Source organism: Dermatophagoides pteronyssinus, unplaced genomic scaffold (assembly GCF_027571235.1).
Source record: "Dermatophagoides pteronyssinus isolate colony J.1.1.1.1 unplaced genomic scaffold, Derpt_VIB-CSIC_2022.12 sq0003, whole genome shotgun sequence".
Lineage (NCBI taxonomy): Eukaryota > Metazoa > Arthropoda > Arachnida > Sarcoptiformes > Pyroglyphidae > Dermatophagoides > Dermatophagoides pteronyssinus.
The window spans coordinates 842,015-862,511 of record NW_027461527.1 but is presented as its reverse complement, the minus strand read 5'-3'; the positions used below and the strand labels follow the sequence as shown (position 1 = coordinate 862,511).

The 20,497-nt window shown below is 27.7% G+C and overlaps 5 protein-coding genes across 11 annotated transcripts; 2 read left to right on the top strand and 3 right to left on the bottom strand.

Annotated features, from left to right (window-relative positions):
- Positions 1-218: 218 nt before the first annotated feature.
- Positions 219-4,230, bottom strand: Kank (KN motif and ankyrin repeat domain-containing protein 2 kank). Of its 2 annotated transcripts, XM_075825158.1 has the most exons (5): positions 4,055-4,230; positions 3,476-3,917; positions 2,808-3,421; positions 873-1,124; positions 219-812 (listed from the first exon to the last, which is right to left on the bottom strand). In XM_075825158.1, the coding sequence occupies exons 1-5, from the start codon at positions 4,079-4,081 to the stop codon at positions 285-287; spliced, it is 1,863 nt and encodes a 620-aa protein (XP_075681273.1). In that variant the 5' UTR covers positions 4,082-4,230; the 3' UTR covers positions 219-284. The 2 variants fall into 2 exon arrangements, with proteins under 2 accessions (XP_075681273.1, XP_027204144.2); XM_027348343.2 differs by having other exon boundaries at positions 220-812; positions 2,808-3,917.
- Positions 4,231-8,998: 4,768 nt separating this feature from the next.
- On the top strand, positions 8,999-12,226 carry su(f) (cleavage stimulation factor subunit su(f)). Its single transcript, XM_027348289.2, has 6 exons — positions 8,999-9,399; positions 9,455-9,583; positions 9,655-10,449; positions 10,642-10,866; positions 10,966-11,138; positions 11,242-12,226. Exons 1-6 carry the CDS (start codon positions 9,124-9,126, stop codon positions 12,086-12,088), a joined length of 2,445 nt encoding a protein of 814 aa, XP_027204090.2. The 5' UTR covers positions 8,999-9,123; the 3' UTR covers positions 12,089-12,226.
- A 179-nt stretch (positions 12,227-12,405) lies between these two features.
- LOC113798010 (uncharacterized) lies at positions 12,406-16,966 on the bottom strand. Of its 6 annotated transcripts, XM_027348485.2 has the most exons (5): positions 14,685-14,963; positions 14,507-14,589; positions 13,551-14,061; positions 12,942-13,478; positions 12,406-12,828 (listed from the first exon to the last, which is right to left on the bottom strand). In XM_027348485.2, exons 3-5 carry the CDS (start codon positions 13,882-13,884, stop codon positions 12,554-12,556), a joined length of 1,146 nt encoding a protein of 381 aa, XP_027204286.2. In that variant the 5' UTR covers positions 13,885-14,061; positions 14,507-14,589; positions 14,685-14,963; the 3' UTR covers positions 12,406-12,553. The 6 variants fall into 6 exon arrangements, with proteins under 6 accessions (XP_027204286.2, XP_075681275.1, XP_075681276.1 ...); XM_075825160.1 differs by having other exon boundaries at positions 12,942-14,061; XM_075825161.1 differs by having other exon boundaries at positions 12,942-14,057.
- A 228-nt stretch (positions 16,967-17,194) lies between these two features.
- On the top strand, positions 17,195-19,204 carry LOC113797931 (uncharacterized). The gene is made up of 2 exons (XM_027348402.2): positions 17,195-17,841; positions 17,899-19,204. The coding sequence occupies exons 1-2, from the start codon at positions 17,344-17,346 to the stop codon at positions 19,021-19,023; spliced, it is 1,623 nt and encodes a 540-aa protein (XP_027204203.2). The 5' UTR covers positions 17,195-17,343; the 3' UTR covers positions 19,024-19,204.
- Positions 19,205-19,317: 113 nt separating this feature from the next.
- SelT (selenoprotein T) lies at positions 19,318-20,463 on the bottom strand. The gene is made up of 2 exons (XM_027348482.2): positions 19,812-20,463; positions 19,318-19,745 (listed from the first exon to the last, which is right to left on the bottom strand). The coding sequence occupies exons 1-2, from the start codon at positions 20,311-20,313 to the stop codon at positions 19,582-19,584; spliced, it is 666 nt and encodes a 221-aa protein (XP_027204283.1). The 5' UTR covers positions 20,314-20,463; the 3' UTR covers positions 19,318-19,581.
- Positions 20,464-20,497: the final 34 nt, after the last annotated feature.

Genomic DNA, 20,497 nt, shown 5'->3' with positions numbered 1-20,497 from the left:
CAGATACTAACAGCTGGGTATTCATCATAAAATTATTTTAACTATTTTCACAAAATCGACCCATTCCTGTTGATATAAATGTTTTGGTTTTTTTTCGAAGGGCGTATTCTTTTTTCACAAAAATTTTAATTTCAAAATTGAAACCAGATTTAAAAAAAAACAAATTTTTTGCGATTCAATTTTAATTATAAAATTTAATACAAAATTAAAAATAAATATTTAAAAAAATATTTTGTTTTATATTAGGTAACAAGTTTCTGATTTGATAAAATGGAAATAAAAATTCAATTTTTAAACAATGATTGTTGTTGATATGGATAATTTGAACTCGATGATGATGAGCTTGGTGAAGAGACTAAACGATGACTAATCGATGAGGAATTATGATAGTTAAATGAACCGTTACGTTTATAATGTGGACCGGACACTGCATATAACAGAACGCCAATATCATTATGGCCATTGATCAAAGCAATTTTCAACGCAGTCGAGCCTTCATTATCTTCAATTAATGGATCGCAATCAGAATGTGATAATAATAATGAAATGACTTCAGTATGACCATGTTCAGCAGCACACATCAATGCCGTCGAACCATCATTGTCCTGTAGATTTACTTCAGCACCACATTCAAGTAGAATTTTGGTGATTTCAATACGTCCATGACTAGCAGCCAACATCAATGCTGTTTGACCATTTTGTTTTGCTTTAAGATTGATATCGGCCATTGTGAATAAACGTTCGACAATATCTCTATGCAATTCATTTTCTATTTTAGCCAATGAAACAAGCATTGTTGCCGTATATCCATTCTAATAAATACATTGAATTATTTATAAAAATAATTCTAATAAGATTCATTGATAGCATACCTTATTAAATTTATTAACATCACAGACTTTGGAATCCAAAAGAATTGAAACAATATCAAAGTTATTGTATGAGATAGCATAATGTAAAGCGGTGTTGCCATTTGGATCAGCTAGATTAACTAACCATTCCAGTAATTTGGTTGTATAAAATTTTTCAACAAAATCAAGATATGATTCAACTGCATGAAAATCCGAATCCACCGATGATGATGTTCGAAACCAATTTTTTCCAACGACAGCCATACTTTTCGACTGTTATTTTATTTCAAAAATGGATTAAATGAATTATACACACAGAAAAATAAAGTCGTAAAATATACGGCAAAATTCATAACATTTTTGGGTTTTAACGTCATCCACAAAATGTTATGGTTTTTTTCTTTTTGTATTTCTGGGCAAAATCCATGAAATATTGAGGCAAAAAACTCAAATATTTGTGGCCAAAAAATCATGAAATATTCTGGAAAAGACCTAATATTTCTTGGAAAAATCCATGAAATATTCTGGAAAAGACTGAATATTTTTGGGCAAAAAATCATGAAATATTCTGGTTAAAAATATTTTTATTTACAAAAAATGCGAAATAAAAGAGAAAAGAAAGATAAATTTAGCCGACTAAGGTGGCATAAAGATCATTTTTAAATTCATAAACAAAAAGTAAACAAGTTAATCAGTGAATAAAATTATAAAAAATTAAGATTATTGGCCAAGGATAGATTGAAATTCTCCGATTTGTTTGCTTTATTTTCCAGATTATCGCTCAAATCATGGCTATGTGATTTCTAATAATTTATCATGAATGGATGAATCTTCCTTGGTTGCCCTCAGTTCACCACTGATGCTTGCTTGAGTTCCATATCGCTTCCGATTTCTCGTTCGACCGTTGGAGATTTCCTTATCCAGCCACAACGCTTTCTATTGTTTTTTCCATGCTTTGAGCCGTTACACAAAATAATATTTTCTGATTCGAAAAATAGTCAAATGGCAAACGAAAAACAAAAACTTCGTTTAAAAACAAAAATGCTGGATTCGAATTATTTCATTTGTTAAATTGAATTATTAACAATGTTTCGAATGTTAGCGAATTGTTTCAAATTTCAAGTTCAATTGTTATGGCTCAATCGAACAAACATCGATTTACCAAATCTTTTCATGAATCGATCATGAATCCAATCAGATATTCAAAAGCAATTTTAGGTTAACAGTTGTTTACAAAGCCAGTTAACAACAGCCACTAGTTTTGGCTTCATGATCAAATTGCAGCATTTGACCCCTTCACATTTTTTAACCAGATTAGATATTAGTCAATTCGATTGGAACTCATCGTAGACAAATGGAGGAAGATCCAATCCAATACCTTCTTCTTTAGCCCTATTGAAAAAATTTGCTTAGGAAACATCCATTTTGTCTGTATGATTATTCTGACCGGAAGATAGGATAGGATAGAATTCCATTCTCATTGAAACGTGGTTTCAAATCAATCATTTTTTGTAGATCCAACTTCGCAAATTCATTGCAAACGCGATATGTTTGGCCGAGTGTCAAATTGTACATATTTTATTATGAAATTTTGATTAATCCAAAAATGAAAAAATTTTCTAAGTCCAGAAATTTTTCATGAAATATTGAGGCAAAACAAAAAATCCATGAAATATTGGGACAAAACAAAAAATCCATGAAATGTTTGGGCAAAACAAAAAATCCATGAAATGTTTGGGCTGAGTATAAGATTGGCCAAAAATCATGAAATATTCTGGAAAAAAATCCTAATATTTCACGATTTCAGTTTTCCATAAAATATTGAGGAAAAAAACCATAACATTTTGTGGATGACGTTAAAACCCAAAAATGTTATGGTTTTTTGGCAAAAATCGAACTATTTTACGTTTCATTTTTCTGTGTGTAAATTGATTATAAAATTAATTACAAACTTACAAAAAGAAGCGGACATTTGGGTGGCGAAAATAGATTTTCATTCATTATTTTTAACGCCGCTTTTAATTCACCGGTAGCGACAAACAATTTCTTATTTGATGATAATGGTTGTTGTTGTTGATTTTTATAATCTTTGTTCGTTGTATTCGATAGTGTTGAAAAGGCTGACTCACTTTCATCAGATAATGGTATGCTTTCGAATTCAGTAGATGATGAGATCATTCGCAAAATCATATTATCATTATTAGTTTTATCGTTTTCATTCATCATATGATCCTCAATATTTGATGATGGGGATAACAATGGAATAACATTTGATCTTCCGGTCATTTTTGGATCGACCGATATTCCTGAATCTGACTTTAGCATTCGATTTGTACTGCCAATCGCAGATGAAATTGTTGAAGTAGTTGTGGTTGTTGAAACTGAAGTCACAGATGTTGGCGATGATAATGGTGGTGATGATGAAGATGATGATGATGATGAAATTGAACCGACTAGATTATTATAATCAACATTACCACCACCATTGTTGGTTTCATTTGTGCCACATTTATTACATAAACGACGGCGTCTTCGAACAACAAATTGGCTGGGTAAACAACCGAGTATATCTTTAGCAATATCATTAGAATTTGTTATATTTGAATGTGGATGAAAATCATTACCATCATCAAGGCTTGTAAAAAGTTGTAATGGGCTTGATGGTCTTGGGTTATGGCAATGACGAAGTACTTCGATTGATGAAGATTCATCATCAGCAGATGACGTATCATTATCATTATCACTTGATCTAGAAATTTTATCATGTTGAACATCAACAGTCGAATCGATATTGCTGGCCATATTACTATGATCATAAATTTTTTCTCTAGTGATGCCGTCACATTGATCAGTAATAATCAGATTAATATCAGTTATGGTCGATGATTCCATTGTTTCAACAATCGGTCGAATATCTTTACATTTGAGATCAGTCTGTACAAATGCATTACGATATAGAACACAAGGAGCAAAATTGGTTAATGTTCCGATATGACAACGTTTTGATGGTTCAACATTGAATGTTTCGAATTTAATCAATGATAATTTTTTCCATTTCTTTCGCAACTATATAGAAAAGAAAAAAAAGAATCATCATAAATCAATAAAGATTAACCCATTTATGACAGATCAAAACAACAAACAAACAAAAAAAAATGTATTTATTTATAAATAATAACCAAGCATTAAAAATAATGTCTTACCATCATCATCATAATCATTATTGCCATTTATCTTTGTTTGATCGATTGTTTCCGCCTCGGGTAATTTTGCCGAATCAACATTGGAATTGTCGACCATTTCTTTTTCATTTTGTTTGGTTGTTAATTTTTCCATCAAAATCAATCGTTCAGATTCTAATTCGGCCAATCGTTTTTTCAATATTGGTATTTGTTCAACTTGATTTTCAAGCTCTTTAACTCGTAATAAACTTTGTGCTAAATCATTACGTATCTGTGTTAATACAGATTTAGATAATGTTGTTGTTGTTGTTATCAATGATGAACATGATGATTCTGATAACAATTGAGGTATTATTTGATGATGATTATTTAATTCTTCTTCCTGTTCTTGTTGATAATGTTCGATTGCTGTATCGATTGTAGCAATAGCAATACTAACAGATATTTTATCTTCATTATCAATAGATGAAGAAAAGTTTGTCGATTTAGAATGTAATGATTCGTTAGAAATTTGATTCGATTGTTGAAAATCTTGTTCCATTTCATCCAAATCAAGTATATCATTCTGATGATTAATCTGTTGTTGATCATTATTATTATGATTATTATCAATGAGATATTCATCATTTGGTTGTTGATAATTTATTAAAGACGGTGATGGAGTTGTTGTTCTTGTTGATGCTGATCGATTATCATTATTATTATTATTATTATTTAAATGTTGATAATTTTGATTAGAATTTTGTCCATATAAAGCCGATAATAATGCATCACAATAACGAACAAAATCGGTATCAATATGAAAACCATATGGACAACATTTACATGGATAATTTAAATGTTTATTATTATCACAATTATTTTCATTATCAAAAATATTATTGTATTCATTTGATTTATCCATTATCATATTATTATATCAAAGATTTGAAGAAAACAAAGACGAAGATGATGATGATGATGAAAAATTCGATGAAAAAATTTGTTGATTTGTCGATTAGTGAGAAAAACTATTTCAATTTATTTGATTTGATGATCATTACATTACATGTTAATTGGAATGAGAATCTGTGAATTTTTTTTCGAAAAAAAGAAAGAAAAAACATTCAAAATTATTATCATAATTCAAAAAAAAAAATTGATTCGACGTTCATTTTCTATAGAACACACTGAAAGAGAAAGAACATTAACAATAACAGATGTGTAAAAATTGAATTTCCTTTTTTTTCAATGTTAATCGATATTCACAATATTGGGGAGAAAAAAAACAACCACACATCAACCATATTTACAGACACATATGGATAACAAATAAAATGCCATTCACATCGTTATTCAATACATCAATATTGATGATAATATTTTTTTTCTCAAACGACAATCAAAACATTTATTGTGACTATATTTATTCGAATTGAATTTTGGAAAAAAAACATTGATCTCCTACGCAAAAGGAAAAAAACACCAATCAAATCAAATCAAATTGAATAAAATTATGATGCAGAGACAAATATATAAAGTTTGAGAGAAGGATTTAATCCTAATTATATAAGAAAGATATATCTTAAAAAAAAAATTCAAAAAAGAGAGAAAAATTTTCATTTCGGTGAAAAAAAAATTTACCCATTCTATCGATAAGATGTTTGTTGACAAATTTCAATGGATTTTTCTCTTAAATAATGTAAAATTAATAATTAGATTTATGTGAATGTTAGACAGGATTGTGAAACAAAACAATTACAACAACGTCATCAACCAGGTAAAATAAAACAATAGATTTTGATCCAGAAACAAAAACCAATTAGTAACAAATAGACAAACAAAAAGGGAAATTAACATGACTTTTCGACAGCAAATAAAATCAACACATGACAAACACTTTGTCGCATTTACCTGGAGTGAGTGTAGGAGAGAGAGAAAACATGAAATAAAAAATCAAAGAAAGAAAATGAAATAATCAACCAACCAGGCAAAATATCAATCAAACACAAACACATAGACTAACATCGAGGTAAATGGTGAACCGTTTTGATACATATAATTATTATCGTCATTAGGAATGTAGAAAATCTATGACTTGCGTGTCACCAAAAAAAAAAACTAAAACAACAACAACCAAAAATCAACAACGAAATGATAAGAAATGACAAACAAACAAACAAACAAAATAAAATCCAATCCTATACAAGAGGATTTATAAATTGGAAAAAAAATGATTGGCACCAAACAAAAGTAAAGAAGAAGAAAACAAAAAATCATTGAAAAATTTATTAATTTACTTTTTTTTTCTCCTGAAGTGATAATCAATGATGATGATGATAAATTAGTAATCATATCTTATATAGACAACAACCAAAGCAACAAATTAAAATTGATCGATAAAATTTTTTTTTGTTAAAGAATACATTTTTATTTCTAATATATAGATTGATCCATTCCTGATATATCAAATAATTTCAAATTTCCGTTTATTCATTCATTATTAAAATTTCTATGTCAAATGGAAAAAAATATATATCATCTCGATGATTATGATTACAATTTTCTATGTTTAAAATAATTTTTTGGAAAAATTGTTCAAACGACAAAGAAAAAACAAATGAAACAAGAAGAAAAAACAAATATTACAATGGGATATATTTATTTTTGACTAAATTTTTACGCGTGTGTAGGTTTGACAATGGATATGTTTTTTGTTGTTGAAATTTCTTAAAATGAAAAAACAAACAAACATAAATTTTCTTTAAACTAGATAGATAAATATCAATTGATGGATATATATGACCATTGGTTATATTGTTGGTGAGATAATGATGATGATGAGGATAAAAAAAGATGATCATAATGATGATATTATCATGAGATGATGATGATGATGAGAAATACACACAATGAATTTCTTTTCGTAAAAGTAATAAACCGTTAGTGCAAATGAATAAAATGAAATGAATCATTCAAGCCATTGACCGACCGAAAATCACAATCACAATGATGATGATGATGGTTACAATTGAAATTTGAAACGAAACAAAAAAAAATTTTTGGGAAAATTGAGAAATGGGAATTTTTTTCTCTCTCTCTCTCTTCATCCATCCTTTTTTCACATACACACAGAAAAAAAATTTATTTAAATTTGGAATTTGAATCAGGATTCTTTGGGTAATCATCATCATCATTGTTGTTGTGGTTGTTGTTGCATAACATCAAGAACAAAAAAAAAAACAAGTGAAAAATCATTCAAGCATCTCAATGTTGTGCATGAAATATTACAATTACGGAAATATTTCGGTAATGGCAGGTAAAATAAATATAAAAAAAACAAGATCAAATTGATCAATGATTCGGTTAGACAAACAAACCAAACGAATATACCACCAATAGTCAAAATTTTAATGATTGAAAAAAAAATTCGAATGAAATCAAAAATTGCGCGCCAACCATTTGAAAAAGAACAAAAAAGAAACACCAAAATAACCAAATGTGATATATGTAGGTGAATATAGTGTGTATTATCAATCGAATGAAATTTTTTTGCAGACAAACAAGAAAAAAATAGAATACACTAATTATGGGACGGATAATTTTCGTTGTTGTCCGTTGTTTTTTGAATGACAATGATGATGATGATAATAACCGGTCAACCGAGAAAAATAAAACACCCAACAAATGAAAAAAATACCTGGTTCATATAAGATTCATTGAAACATTGCAAAGTACAACACAACCACATAAAAGACAATTTTAAAATGATTTTTTTTTGTGAAAAAAACGAGAGATGTGTATAGAGAATTTTCGACAACAACGAACAAAAAAAAATTTATTGTATAATATTACCCGAGATGATGAGATCATCATCATTGTATAACACACCCGGATAGAGTTTAAAAAAGAAGATAGAAAAAATGATGATGATGATGAAATGAATACCCGAAACCTGTTTTTTTTGTTGTTGTTTCTTTATTTCATTTCATTTCAAACCAAAGATAGATAATCAGACAATGGATCGTTACGATTCGAATCAATGATTATCTTGATATTTAATGTAAAAAAAATGTAGTAATGGGTAGTGTGTGTGTGAGAGAGAGGGGAAAAATCGAACGATTCGGGATATACCCATAGTGTTATTACAAACATGGGGGTAATATTCGAAAGAAAAATTCGGGTTATTATCGTGATAAACAAATTACAAAGCATTGTATAAATGATGATGCAATTCATTTCAAATTAATTTGATTAATCACTTTTTGTCATAGGTTTGTTTTATCTTTTTAAAACAAAAACCAACAACAACAAAAAAAAATGTCTGCCTCTCTTGAACATTTAAGAAAATTGATTATCATTAATGAATGAAGATTCATTCTTCCTTAATCATAAATTATTATTTCATTTGACATAACTTACCTTTCTTTACATATGATGATAATTGGAAACTAATTTTGAATAGATAGCCCGGTAAAAGATTAATGAATTTTTTTTTTCTTTTCAAAAAAAAAAATTCTTATTTCATTATTGTTTGTAGTGATTGTCGGATTGTTGGTTTTTGTTCCGTTCGGAAAATCAAAGTAGGGTTACATCACAAAAAAAATTGGTGATTTTTAAACAAAAATCAAATCAAGTGAAACAATTTTCAAAATTATAAAATCATTTTTTTTTACTTTTAAAAAATTAAATTTGACATTGGTGGTAATCAAAGAGCTGCCATTCGGTAAATGACTCACACACACACCACACTCGAAACCAAACACAGATTTTTTTTTTTTTTTTGGACAATGGAATATTGGACATTTTACCATTGTTATTGTGATGATGATGATGATGATGTTTAGAATCCAGGTGTGTATGCAACAAGTAGTGGCATGAAATTTCATTGAAAATTTTTTTTTTTTGAAATATTTTCTTCAAAAACAAGTTTATACAATGAAAGTAATTATCATGACAATAATAATAGAGCGCGCGCATATTTTTTCCACTTTTTACACATGTATGAGTTTTTATTATTATTATTTTTGGTTTTCGGTAATTCGGGTTTTGTTTTATTTTCTTTTTTCTAAATTGACCATTTATTTTGGTTGAAAATTATTAAATTATAAATGATGACCAATGTTAAAACTGAGCAATCATCATCAACAACAACACCATCGATATCATCATCATCGAATCAAGATAATAATAATAATTCAACAGCAGTGACTGTATCAAGTGATAAAAATTCAACAACAACAAATAATAATGATTCGCAAAATAATCTACAACCTACACCTGGTAGCCTAAAAAATGTTAGTGATCGTGTATTGATTGCTAAAGCAAAACTGGTCGAATCACCATACGATTTGGATGCATGGAATATTCTTATCAAAGATGTTCAGGTAATTCGAATTCGAAATGTCAAAATGAAAAATTCTAAATCCATAAAAATTTTAGAATAAAAATCCAGAAATTGCTCGTGAACTTTATGAACAATTGGTCAGTCAATTTCCAACATCAGGACGATTCTGGCGTTTAAGTATTGAACATGAGATCAAATCTAAAAATTATGAACGTGTTGAAAAGGTGTGTTTGTGTTTTTCTAAATATTATTCATCATTTAATTTTCAAATGATTTGATTGGATAAAAATTGTAGCTTTTTCAACGTTGTCTGGTCAAAGTTCTTAACATTGACCTTTGGAAATGTTATCTTAATTACATAAAAGAAGCTAAATATCATCTACCGTCTTTCAGAGAAAAAATGGGTCAAGCATTCGATTTTGCATTGGAAAAAATGGGCATCGATATCAATTCATATTCAATCTATAATGATTATGTTCAATTTCTTAAAGGTGTTGATGCACAAGGTAGCTATGCAGAAAATCAAAAAATATCGGCCGTTCGTCGTGTATATCAACGTGGTATAGTCATACCAATGTTAAATATTGAAACATTTTGGAAAGAATATCTAGCATATGAACAAAGTATTAATTCAATGTTTGTCGACAAAGCCATTGCCGATCGTTCCAAAGATTATATGAATGCTAGACGTGTAGCGAAAGAATTCGAAGCAATTACTCGTGGTCTAAATCGGAATGCACCGGCTGTACCGCCACAATCAACACCAGAAGAAAATCGTCAGGTAGAATTATGGAAAAAATATATTCAATGGGAAAAACAGAATCCATTAAAAACCGAAGATGTTACATTAGTCATCAAACGAGTTGTATTTGCATATGAACAATGTTTATTATGTTTAGGACATCATCCGGATATTTGGTATGAATATGCGTCATATTTAGATGAAAATAGTAAAATAATGGCCGAAAAAGGTGATATGAACCATCATAAAGCTCTACAAGAAGATGTGGCATCCGTTTATGAACGTGCAACATCCACATTGTTAAAAGAGAATATTCTTTTACATTTTTCTTACGCTGATTTCGAAGAGGTAGGAAATCATATCATAAATATATATGATTTGACTATATTTAGAAAAAGGATTTTTTTTTCAAAAAAAAATCGAATTACTTTTTCTCTTAAATTTTTTATAATCATATCGATTTTGGTGTTGATTTTTTTTATGATTTTCATTATTTATATATGGTCAACAAAATTATTTTGTTTTTTTTTTTGGTTTCAGTCTCGCAATCGAAAAGATGAATCTATTAAAATTTATGAAAAATTACTTCGAATCAAAACGGCTAGTTTCAATCCAACTTTAACTTATATACAATATATGAAATTTACCCGTCGTACCGAAAGTATGTCATCGGCAAGGGCAATATTTAAACGGGCCCGTTCCGATTCTCGTTCAAGTTATGAAGTGTATATAGCCGCTGCCATGACTGAATATTATTGTAGTAAGGTAAGTCGTTATTTCGTAAACATAAATGAAATGATTGCATAATTTTTCAAATTTATTATTAATCATCTACTACAACAACAACAAAACACACACATACAGAATATAAACATTTCCTGTAAAATATTTGAATTGGGATTGAAACGATTTCCACATGAGGCGCCATTCATATTAGCATATATTGATTTTTTAGGCCATCTAAATGAAGAGAATAATATACGTGTATTATTCGAACGTGTACTATCATCGGATACATTTCCAATATCGAAATCTTTGTAAGTATAAAAATAATGATGGTAATAAAAATCTGATTATTGATTTCAAATATTTGTTTGTTGTTTTTTTTAAATATTGATAATTATAATGTTTGTAATGAAGAGAAATATGGAATCGTTTTCTAGAATTTGAATCACAAATAGGTGATTTAGCCAGTGTTATTAATGTAGAAAAAAGACGATCTAATGTGATTGAAAAACTTCAACAACAACAGCAACGAAATCATTCTGAAACAGCATGGCTTGTTGATCGTTATAAATTTCTTCATCTAATGCCATGTTCGCAAGAAGAATTAAAATCGATTGGATATTTTAATATAAATCCATCAGCTGCATCATTATCTTCATCATCATTATCGTCATCATCATCGACAATTAAAGAATCGATGGTCAATGGCCATCAATCGAAAATGTCAATGTCTAATGATCGTACATCTATAAATCAACGCCATAATTCACAACATTCGAAACAATCATCGATTCCTGTACCGAATCTAACACAAATGGTACCATTTAAACCTGTACAAAATCCAGTCAATAATTTAATGCCGGGAGGTATTTTTCCTTATCCACCATCGGTTACATCATTATTATCACAATTACCACCTCCATTGAGTTTTCGTGGTCCATTCGTTAATATTGATGAATTGATGTCATTGTTTAAAACATCACCTGCCATTTCATTTTTAACCGATCCAAGTAAAACAAATTGTCTGATGCCTACCGAAGCTAAAGCCTATTTTGCATTAGCACTTGAAGCTACTGATTCATTTAATTTTGGTAACGGTATCGTAAATAATACTGGTTCATCTGGTACAAAACGTTCAGCTGGTCAAGCAATGTTAATGGATGAAGATGATGATGGTGATGGTGAAGGATCGAATTTAATGCCACCACAATTTGATATTTATCGATCACGACAGATGCATAAAAAATCAAAAAATATGTAAAAAACAAATTTCATTGAAACATTTTTCATTTTTTTAATCAAAAAAAAAACAATTATTTCTTGTTCGATATTGAACGATATTATGATGAGATTTTTTATAAAAAAAAACATTTTGTAAAATTATAATTTGTGAAACAAATTTTTTTTTATTTAAATTTATTGATTTTGGTTTGGTTTTGGGTGTAATAATCATATACCACAGTTTTTATTTCAAATCAATGAATGAATGAACGAACGACGTTATTTGATGATAACTGAATTAGGGAGAAATATTTTTTTTTTGTTCAAGAAAAAATTTTAAATATAATTATTATTAGATGCTACCGACATGTGAATATTATTAATTTTTCAGTATACTTTGAAAGGGGTGTTTTAAAATTTTAAAATTTTTTTTCTCCGTCAAAAAAAACAAAACAAAACAAAATTATAAACCAACGAATTGTGCGTGAGAGTGAGGAGAAAAAAATTACTGCGATCCAAAAGACGTCAGCATAGATTCCGGTGTACGACCAAATCGTAAGAATGTTGTTTCTTCACCACGTTTACTACCACCACCACCATTAATGTTATTAAAAAGATTATTGAATCTTGTTGAAGGATTCATTTTCAATGGCCAACTAAGACGACCAAATCGTAAAAATCCTTGTGAAGAAGTTCGCCGCTTATTTTGTATCGAACGTATTGGTATTATATTCCGTATTTGATCTATTCCCGAATCAAGTATTCCATTCACATTAACTGCTTGTTTAAACAGGAAAAAAAATGATTGATCATTAAATAAAATATTCATTTCAAACATAAAAGTAATAAAAAATTGATTAAAGAAAAAAAAATGAAGAAAATTTATTGACTACCTGATGATAATAATGGATTTTGTTGCTGTTGATGATGATTATGATGATGAATGGCATTCGATGTAATAATTGGATAATTCAATGGTTTTTGATGTTGGCGGAATTCCCTGTTGGCTATATCATCCGAAATAATTAATGGCAAATGTTGATCTGATGATGATGATGATGATGATGATGATTGTATTGGTTGTTCATATAATAATTTTGATGATTTTTGTGGTGATTTCATTGGTATTCGAAACATATTTGATTTCGTAATATAATCGATAAAATTGAATGGTTGAATACGTTGATCTTCAATATAAAGATTGCTATTTTTATTATGATGATTATTATTATTATTATTATTATTCATCATCATCATTGCAATCAAATTTTTTCTATCATTTATATCTGCATTATGTTTCATTAATAATGAATTTGTTGAAAAATTATGATTAATATTGTTGACATTATTATTATTATTATTATTATTATTTTCATCATCATCATCATCATCATCGAAACCATTTGAAACAACAAGTACTTTTGATTCATCTAGTCGGTTATTATTATTATTAGTAATATCATTATCATTTTGATAATCGGTTATAATATCATTGATATTACCATTGGAAAAATATGGAATTTCAAAAATCGATGATGGTAAATTTTTTGAACGTTGTTGTTGATTCATTCTAATCGATTCCGATTTAATTCCGTTTGCCAATGATGATGTTGATGATGATTGTTGCGGTTGTTGTCGATCAGGCAATGATGTTATTATTTTTGTTGTTGTTGATGATGATGGTAAACATTCAACAATAACATTATTGAAATGATATTGACATAAGAAACAAATTGTTGTTAGTATCAATATGAAATGATGATTCCTATTTTGTTGTTTACGTTGATGATGTTGTTCAACGGTAAATAACGGATATTTGTATCGTATCGAATTCATTATTATTATTATTATTATTATTTTCTAAATAATAATTTCCTGTCAAATCCGGTTATTCGATGTATTTTTTTTGTAACTTCAAACAATGTTTTCGTTTAACCAAACACACGATGATTTATGAAGAAGAAAAATTGATAGAACCAAGTGCAAATACTGAATAAAAAATCTATTTTCTTTCTTGAAAAATAAAAGAGAAACATCAAAAGAAAAAAGTTTTAAAATAATGAAAAATTTTGTTTTTTGAATATCATCACTGCATTTTATATGAACAAGATGATGATGATCAGTTCTTCCCTTACGAAATGTAATGTAATAAATAATTAATTTCTAATAAGATTTATTTATATAGAATCAATTTTTTTCTTTCGTTTATTTTTATTCTGGTTTTCATCTTTGTTAAATAAACATTCAAAAAAAAAAAAAATCAAAAGTGCAGAGCTTTTTTCATCGATCAATACCGATGAAACAATATTGAATGAAAGGGGAAAATTTAGCCCGAAAGAATATAAAAAAAAATGTGAAACAAATGTATCAAACTAAATAGTTTCGATAATGCTTCCGATTAAAAAAAAAAAATAATGTATAACGCTAATGTTTTAGCAAAAAAAATATATTCATTTACCTTTTTTTCTTCTTCTATAGAAAAAATAATAAACAACAGCATCAAATATAATTCAATTATTAACGATCAATGAATAGTTCAATCTACATTGTATTCAAAACAAACAAACAAAACAGATGATAATCCATAGGGTCGGATCAGTTTGCTTGGTTTTTTAAAAAAGATATTTCATACATACGGGAAGAAAGCAATTTTTGTTTTGGTTTCAAGAATTCAATTTCAATTTTGCATATTGAAAAAAACAGATAAACAAATCTGTAACAAGATGATGATGATGATGATGATAGAAAGTAAATTCAAGATGTCAAATTGATCAAATTTTTTCAGGTTTGAAATACTTTTGTTGAATGATCAATTTTAAATTTTTTTCTTGATTATTTCAAAAAAAAATTTTCATCACATTATCATCATCATCAACATCATTTTAAAAAAAAAATCTTATCCATTTCTATAACTACATATAGTATTTATAAATGTTTGAAAAAAAAACATCATCAGATGCGCATTATCAATTCGGGTTACAAGATTTTTTTTTAATATTTCCGCACACATCTTTCATTTTGTTGACCAATCAAATTGTATGAATTTTTTTTCTGGTTTATCATCATCATCATCATTCTATGAACAAACCAAGCAACAGTAAGTAAGAATATAGCTGCGCCTGACATGTTTGTATAAGTAAATCATTCAAAAAAAAAAAAAAAATACCGAGATGGATAAATGTCAGTTATTATGTCAGTAACATAATGATGATATCTATTTTTTTCTTCTTCTTTGGTGGATTATCATTAATTAAATAGCAAATATTTAATTAAGAATTCTAGAATATTTTTCTTTAAAAAAAAACTTTATGATTCTCTTCAACTTTTATCGCCACATCAGCATCGTCACATAGAATTTTTCTTTTGCCCATCATCATTTCATAATGTAAATGTGCTTAAATATAGATGTGATTATAGTAGATGTCGAACATTGATGAGAAAACACAGAAAAGATTAGTTCATTGTTGATTTTGTATGATTTTTAGTTTTTTTGTTTGTTCGTTCCAGGTTTTCTTCTTCATAAATTTTCCAATGATTCTTGTTTGTTTTTTTTCTCCATTTCTTTTGATGATTATGATGAATTTCATCAACAATTTTCCAAATATTTCCTCTTTTTTCGAAATTTTCTGATGAAAAATCCAAATTCCATACATTAAATATTATTATCCTGAATAAATAAATAGGAAATTCACACTTTTGATCTTAGCCAAAAAGGCCGAGAAGCGAATTTTTCATTTCTTCGAATTCTTATAAACTTTGGCAACAACTTCAATTTAAGCAACTTTTTCAAAAATAATTATGAAATTTTTATAAATTTTTGTATCTTTTATTTTTATTTAAGTGATTTTTTTTTCTTTTGTGTTTTTTTTCAGTTGTTATTCTTTTTTTTCTTTTAATTACTATTATTATTATTATTATTATTTTTTTTTTATTTTTTTTCTTTCTTTTTTCAAAATCTTTATTTGATTGTGTATATTTTTTTTCTTTCTCTCTCTTCATGTTTTTTTTCTTTTCTTAAAGTGTTAACGTATTATATCCTTATTTTTTGGTATAAGGATTTTTTTTTCTTGATTAAAATGAATGAATGAATGAATGAATGAATAAATAGGAAATTCTTTATTTTTTTACGAATTTAAAATAAAAAATTAATTAATGGAATTTTTCTCCAAAAGACATTATAATTTTTGTTGTTGTTGTTTTACAAGTAAAGAAAAGAAATCTTATTTAAAATTAACCTGAAAAAAACAAAAGGATGATGATAATGATAATGTCAAACATGAATGTATCATGAAAAAAATAATATAAAATCAACTGAAGAACTAAAAAAAAAGCTTAAATCAGCTTAAACATTGAATTCTGATGTTGGTTTTAAAGTGAAAAGTTTTTTTTTGTGTTCCGAGAAAAAAAAACAACATCTTCAAATATAAAGAATATTACCGTCCAAAGTTTATTTTTTTTAAAAAAAACATACCCACACACAAACATGAAAAATTAAATAACGTAAAATATAAAAAAAATACGAATTCAGCAAAATTATTTGGCCTATAAGATTAGTGAAGAAAACAAAAATCAAGTTAAAAGTTTTTTTTTTGCTTACTTGTTCAATCAAAACAGCCGAAAAACCATAATGAACTTGTTTTATTCAATTTTTTAAATTTAGTTCCAACGACGGTGTGTGTCCATGGTCCACCAAAGCCCAAGAATTAATTTAATAAAAATATTTGTCGTAAAGAGAAGAAAAAAACTTTCATTCGTTTGAATTAATTGATCGTCGTTGTTGTTGTTGTTCTTTTTAAAACAAATAAAAATTTTTGTCACATCGTAATTTTATGACGATGACGACAACGATCATTATGATTAAATCGGTAATTTTAGCATATTTTTTTCAATTCCAAGAAGATAATATATCAACGATTAATTGAAGCAGAACAAAACAAGTAAAATCATTTTGTCAAATTAATTGTTTTCGATGTTTTCGAATGGATAGATTCGAATGAATTTCAAATCCGGTCACGTCTTTTATGAATCTTTTAATAAATTCGAATTTTCGAATATTTTTTTTCCTTATTTTTTTTGCTGTTTTCGCTCTTTCAACAATCTCAGATGTGTTGATATGGATTTCAAACTTGAATAATTTTTCTTCATGTTAAAAAAGAAAAATTTTCCGTTTTTATTTCAAAAATTTATTTTTTCATTCAAAAATTATAATTATTGTTTTTTCATATCATTATTCTCTATGTTTTTTGGTTTGTTTTTCTTGTTTTGGGTGAAAAATAATTAATAATCAAAGAAATTATGGAACGTATGTTATCATATTGTTCGACACCATCGGCAGCATTGATCGATGATCATCAATTTGATCATTCGCAATCAACATGTGAATCGATTGATGGATTTTTAAATTTCGATAGAAATTTTTCCGATGATGGTGGTGGTGGTGAAATTGTTGATAATCAACATTCATTGGGTAATCTAGAAAAAGGTGTCGATCATAGTTATTATTCCGAACAAATTAATTCTTTAGTGGCTCAATGTAATCAATATCAAAACGTGATCAAACGTCAGGAAAATGAAATTGATTATTATCGTAAACATATTGAAAGCCTTGAAGATGATTTCTCTCGTATGAGCTCATCATTGGCAGCGGCTGAAAAGAATGTAAATCAATATAAGAAAAAACTAACAAATTATGAGCAAACAATTGATTCGCTTGAAAATGAACTAGAAAATATTCATTCAAAAATATCACCATCATCACAAAGTCTTAGCTTAACCAATGAAATCGATTTCAAGGTATTTTTCATTATTAATTCAAATAAAATTCTTAATCTTATCATCATTATTATATAGATCGACAATCATGATCAACGAAATTTTACTTGGTCAACAACTAATCGATCATTCAATAATGTCAAAGATAAAATTTCTGATCATGATCTGGATAGTTTGTTATTGTCGATGAAAAAATTCTTTGATGAAAATATCGAACTGAAATCACAAATTGAATTAATGAAAAATGAAATTGAACGTCTTAAAAAAGATAATGAAGATTATCGTTTACAATTGTCGGATGGTTCTAATTCGAAATTTCTACTTCAAACAGGTACTGATCCTGTTGATCGCTATAGAATGTCTACGCCAATCAAAAATTTCATCTCATATCAAGCGCTAAATATTCCTGTTAACAATTCATTCAGCATAGATGAAGATTATGAATGTGATAATATGATTTTTGATGATAATTTTAAACATTTCAATTTTTCTGCTATGGCTTTTGCAAATTTTGGATGTAAAAACCAAAATCAACATAATACCGTCGAAAACAGTCTTAGTGTTTCACGATTACCATCAATTGATTATATCGAAAACGAAGAAATGCCTTCTCGTATGGTTCGAGGCGATGACATATCGACAGTGGTTGGCGAAAAAATCGTCAAAAGTCCCTTATTAATCGATTCAACATTAAGCCTTTGTGATATTAGTAATATTGAAAATCAAAAATTGCCAAGATCACCGATCGCTGACCTTGATTCTACTTGTTTTAGTGACTATAGTGAACCGCAAATCAGTTCAACAACTACACATGGTGGACAGTTGACGATTTACGATATGAACGGAAATCATGAATCGCAACTAGAAAATGACAAACAGCAATTGCAAATGAATCAAAGTTCAGTGGAGATAAAATCAGAATCGCAAAAAAACAAGCAAATTTTTCCAGAAAAACCATTGTTCATATCGTTTTTCTTTTTAATCTATTCAACATTCATTCATGACTTAAAACATAAATTGTTAATCACAAAGTTTCGATTGATATTATTATTGATTATTTCTATTTTCTTTGTCTCATATAAATGGACAAGAAAACCTTTTTATCGATTTGATCAAAAAATTATTGAAACACGATTAATACCATTCTATTCGATCGAAGAAATTTTCATTGAATTATTGACACAATTTGGATTTATTGGATAGGGTTAAAATTCATTTAATTGGTTAGAATGATTTAATCTAATCTGTAGAAAAAAAAACATTAATTCTATAAACATAAACTAACTTTGTATCTAATCACGACTATTATTTTCTCTTTTACTATCGTATTTGTGTATATTTGTACACATACGCAAAGATGCGACAATAAATTTATGTGTTATAAATAATATCATCATCTTAATCATCAACTTGAATAAAAAGAAAACAAATTTGAAAATGGAATTTTTGTTTTAAAAAAAACTGATAAAAATCACATTGAATAAAATTGCCGGCTGATGTTTATGATAAAATGAATGATATTTGATATTAAAGATTACAAAGTCTATTTTGAGTGTGCGAACAATATTATCGATTATACATACAAATAACAAAATCAATTTTTGTTGCTGTTTTTTTTTAAAATTATAATAATTATAAATTTAAATATAAATTCCATGGACAAAAATGAAAACGGAAAATTTTGGAAAGACATTTACAAACAGGCATAACGGCTTTGTGTTTTGGCCGGACGTTGTTTGTTTGTTTGCGTATGTATACAATCTATAAAGTACGACCAGTTATTGTATGCGATGTTAAATGATCACCACTACCGCCACCACTAAATGTTTCAGTTTGGAAAAATTTATGTTGATTATCAATCATATCGATTAATTCATTCGCCGATGGAATACGGCCGGTTGTTAATTTTGACCAAATTGGAACATCTGTGTTTTTTTTGGGAAATAAAGAAAAATGAATTCAATATGATGAATTAGATGATAAAATCTTACCATTGTAAAATATTTCAAATGCTCCGCTAGACATTAATTGACTTTCCAATGTATTGGAAAGGAAAAACGTCATCATACAGGCATACAATTTATGTTGACGCATCCATTCCCAAAATTGTGGTGTTTGTAAACCAAAATAAGCAAAAGGGTTAACATTAGCCACCAACAAGGCAATGACAATCATTTTTGTAATTGATATTAACTGAGCAAGTTTACTTTTTAGAAAGCTTGGATTATAATTTGAACCAATAACAGTTAAATCAGGAAATTGATCCATAATCATTTTACGATATTCATCAAATGCTCTTTGGTAACCGCATGAATAACAATAAAGAATTTTTATTGTTGGCATTTGCTGTCGGAATGACATGGATGGAATTTCTTTTTTAACAGAATCGATTGCATCCGCTTGTGATGATGGCTGATAAGATTTGAAGAATAAATCTCTTGCAGTATATGCAACAAATATGGCAAATATTATGAAACAAATGTTACGATCCATATTTATTAATCAATAGAAAAATGATGGATCAATTCTTGATGTAAATTATAATGATTATGATAGTTTATTTGATGACATGCAAAAAATTAAACGAGTATTATGATTGTAAAATGAAATTGCAAAAAGAAAAACCGCAACATCAAAACAAACGATTGTTTTTAGCTGTTTATACGTTTTAAATATC

Excerpts from the sequence above, each read along its gene's own strand:
- Kank (XM_027348343.2), bottom strand. The coding sequence starts at position 4,081 with ATGGCAATAATGATTATGATGATGATG. Across the intron at positions 3,918-4,054 it reads TAATGATTATGATGATGATG|TTGCGAAAGAAATGGAAAAA; the intron begins GTAAGACATTAT and ends TTTTCTATATAG. Across the intron at positions 1,125-2,807 it reads CCAAATGTCCGCTTCTTTTT|TCGAAAAGTATGGCTGTCGT; the intron begins GTAAGTTTGTAA and ends ATAAAATAACAG.
- LOC113798010 (XM_075825163.1), bottom strand. The coding sequence starts at position 13,884 with ATGAATTCGATACGATACAAATATCCGTTATTTACCGTTGAACAACAT. Across the intron at positions 12,829-12,941 it reads AAATCCATTATTATCATCAG|CAGTTAATGTGAATGGAATA; the intron begins GTAGTCAATAAA and ends TGTTTAAACAAG.
- LOC113797931 (XM_027348402.2), top strand. The coding sequence starts at position 17,344 with ATGGAACGTATGTTATCATATTGTTCGACACCATCGGCAGCATTGATC. Across the intron at positions 17,842-17,898 it reads CCAATGAAATCGATTTCAAG|ATCGACAATCATGATCAACG; the intron begins GTATTTTTCATT and ends ATTATTATATAG.
- SelT (XM_027348482.2), bottom strand. The coding sequence starts at position 20,313 with ATGGATCGTAACATTTGTTTCATAATATTTGCCATATTTGTTGCATAT. Across the intron at positions 19,746-19,811 it reads ATTTGAAATATTTTACAATG|ATGTTCCAATTTGGTCAAAA; the intron begins GTAAGATTTTAT and ends AAAAAAACACAG.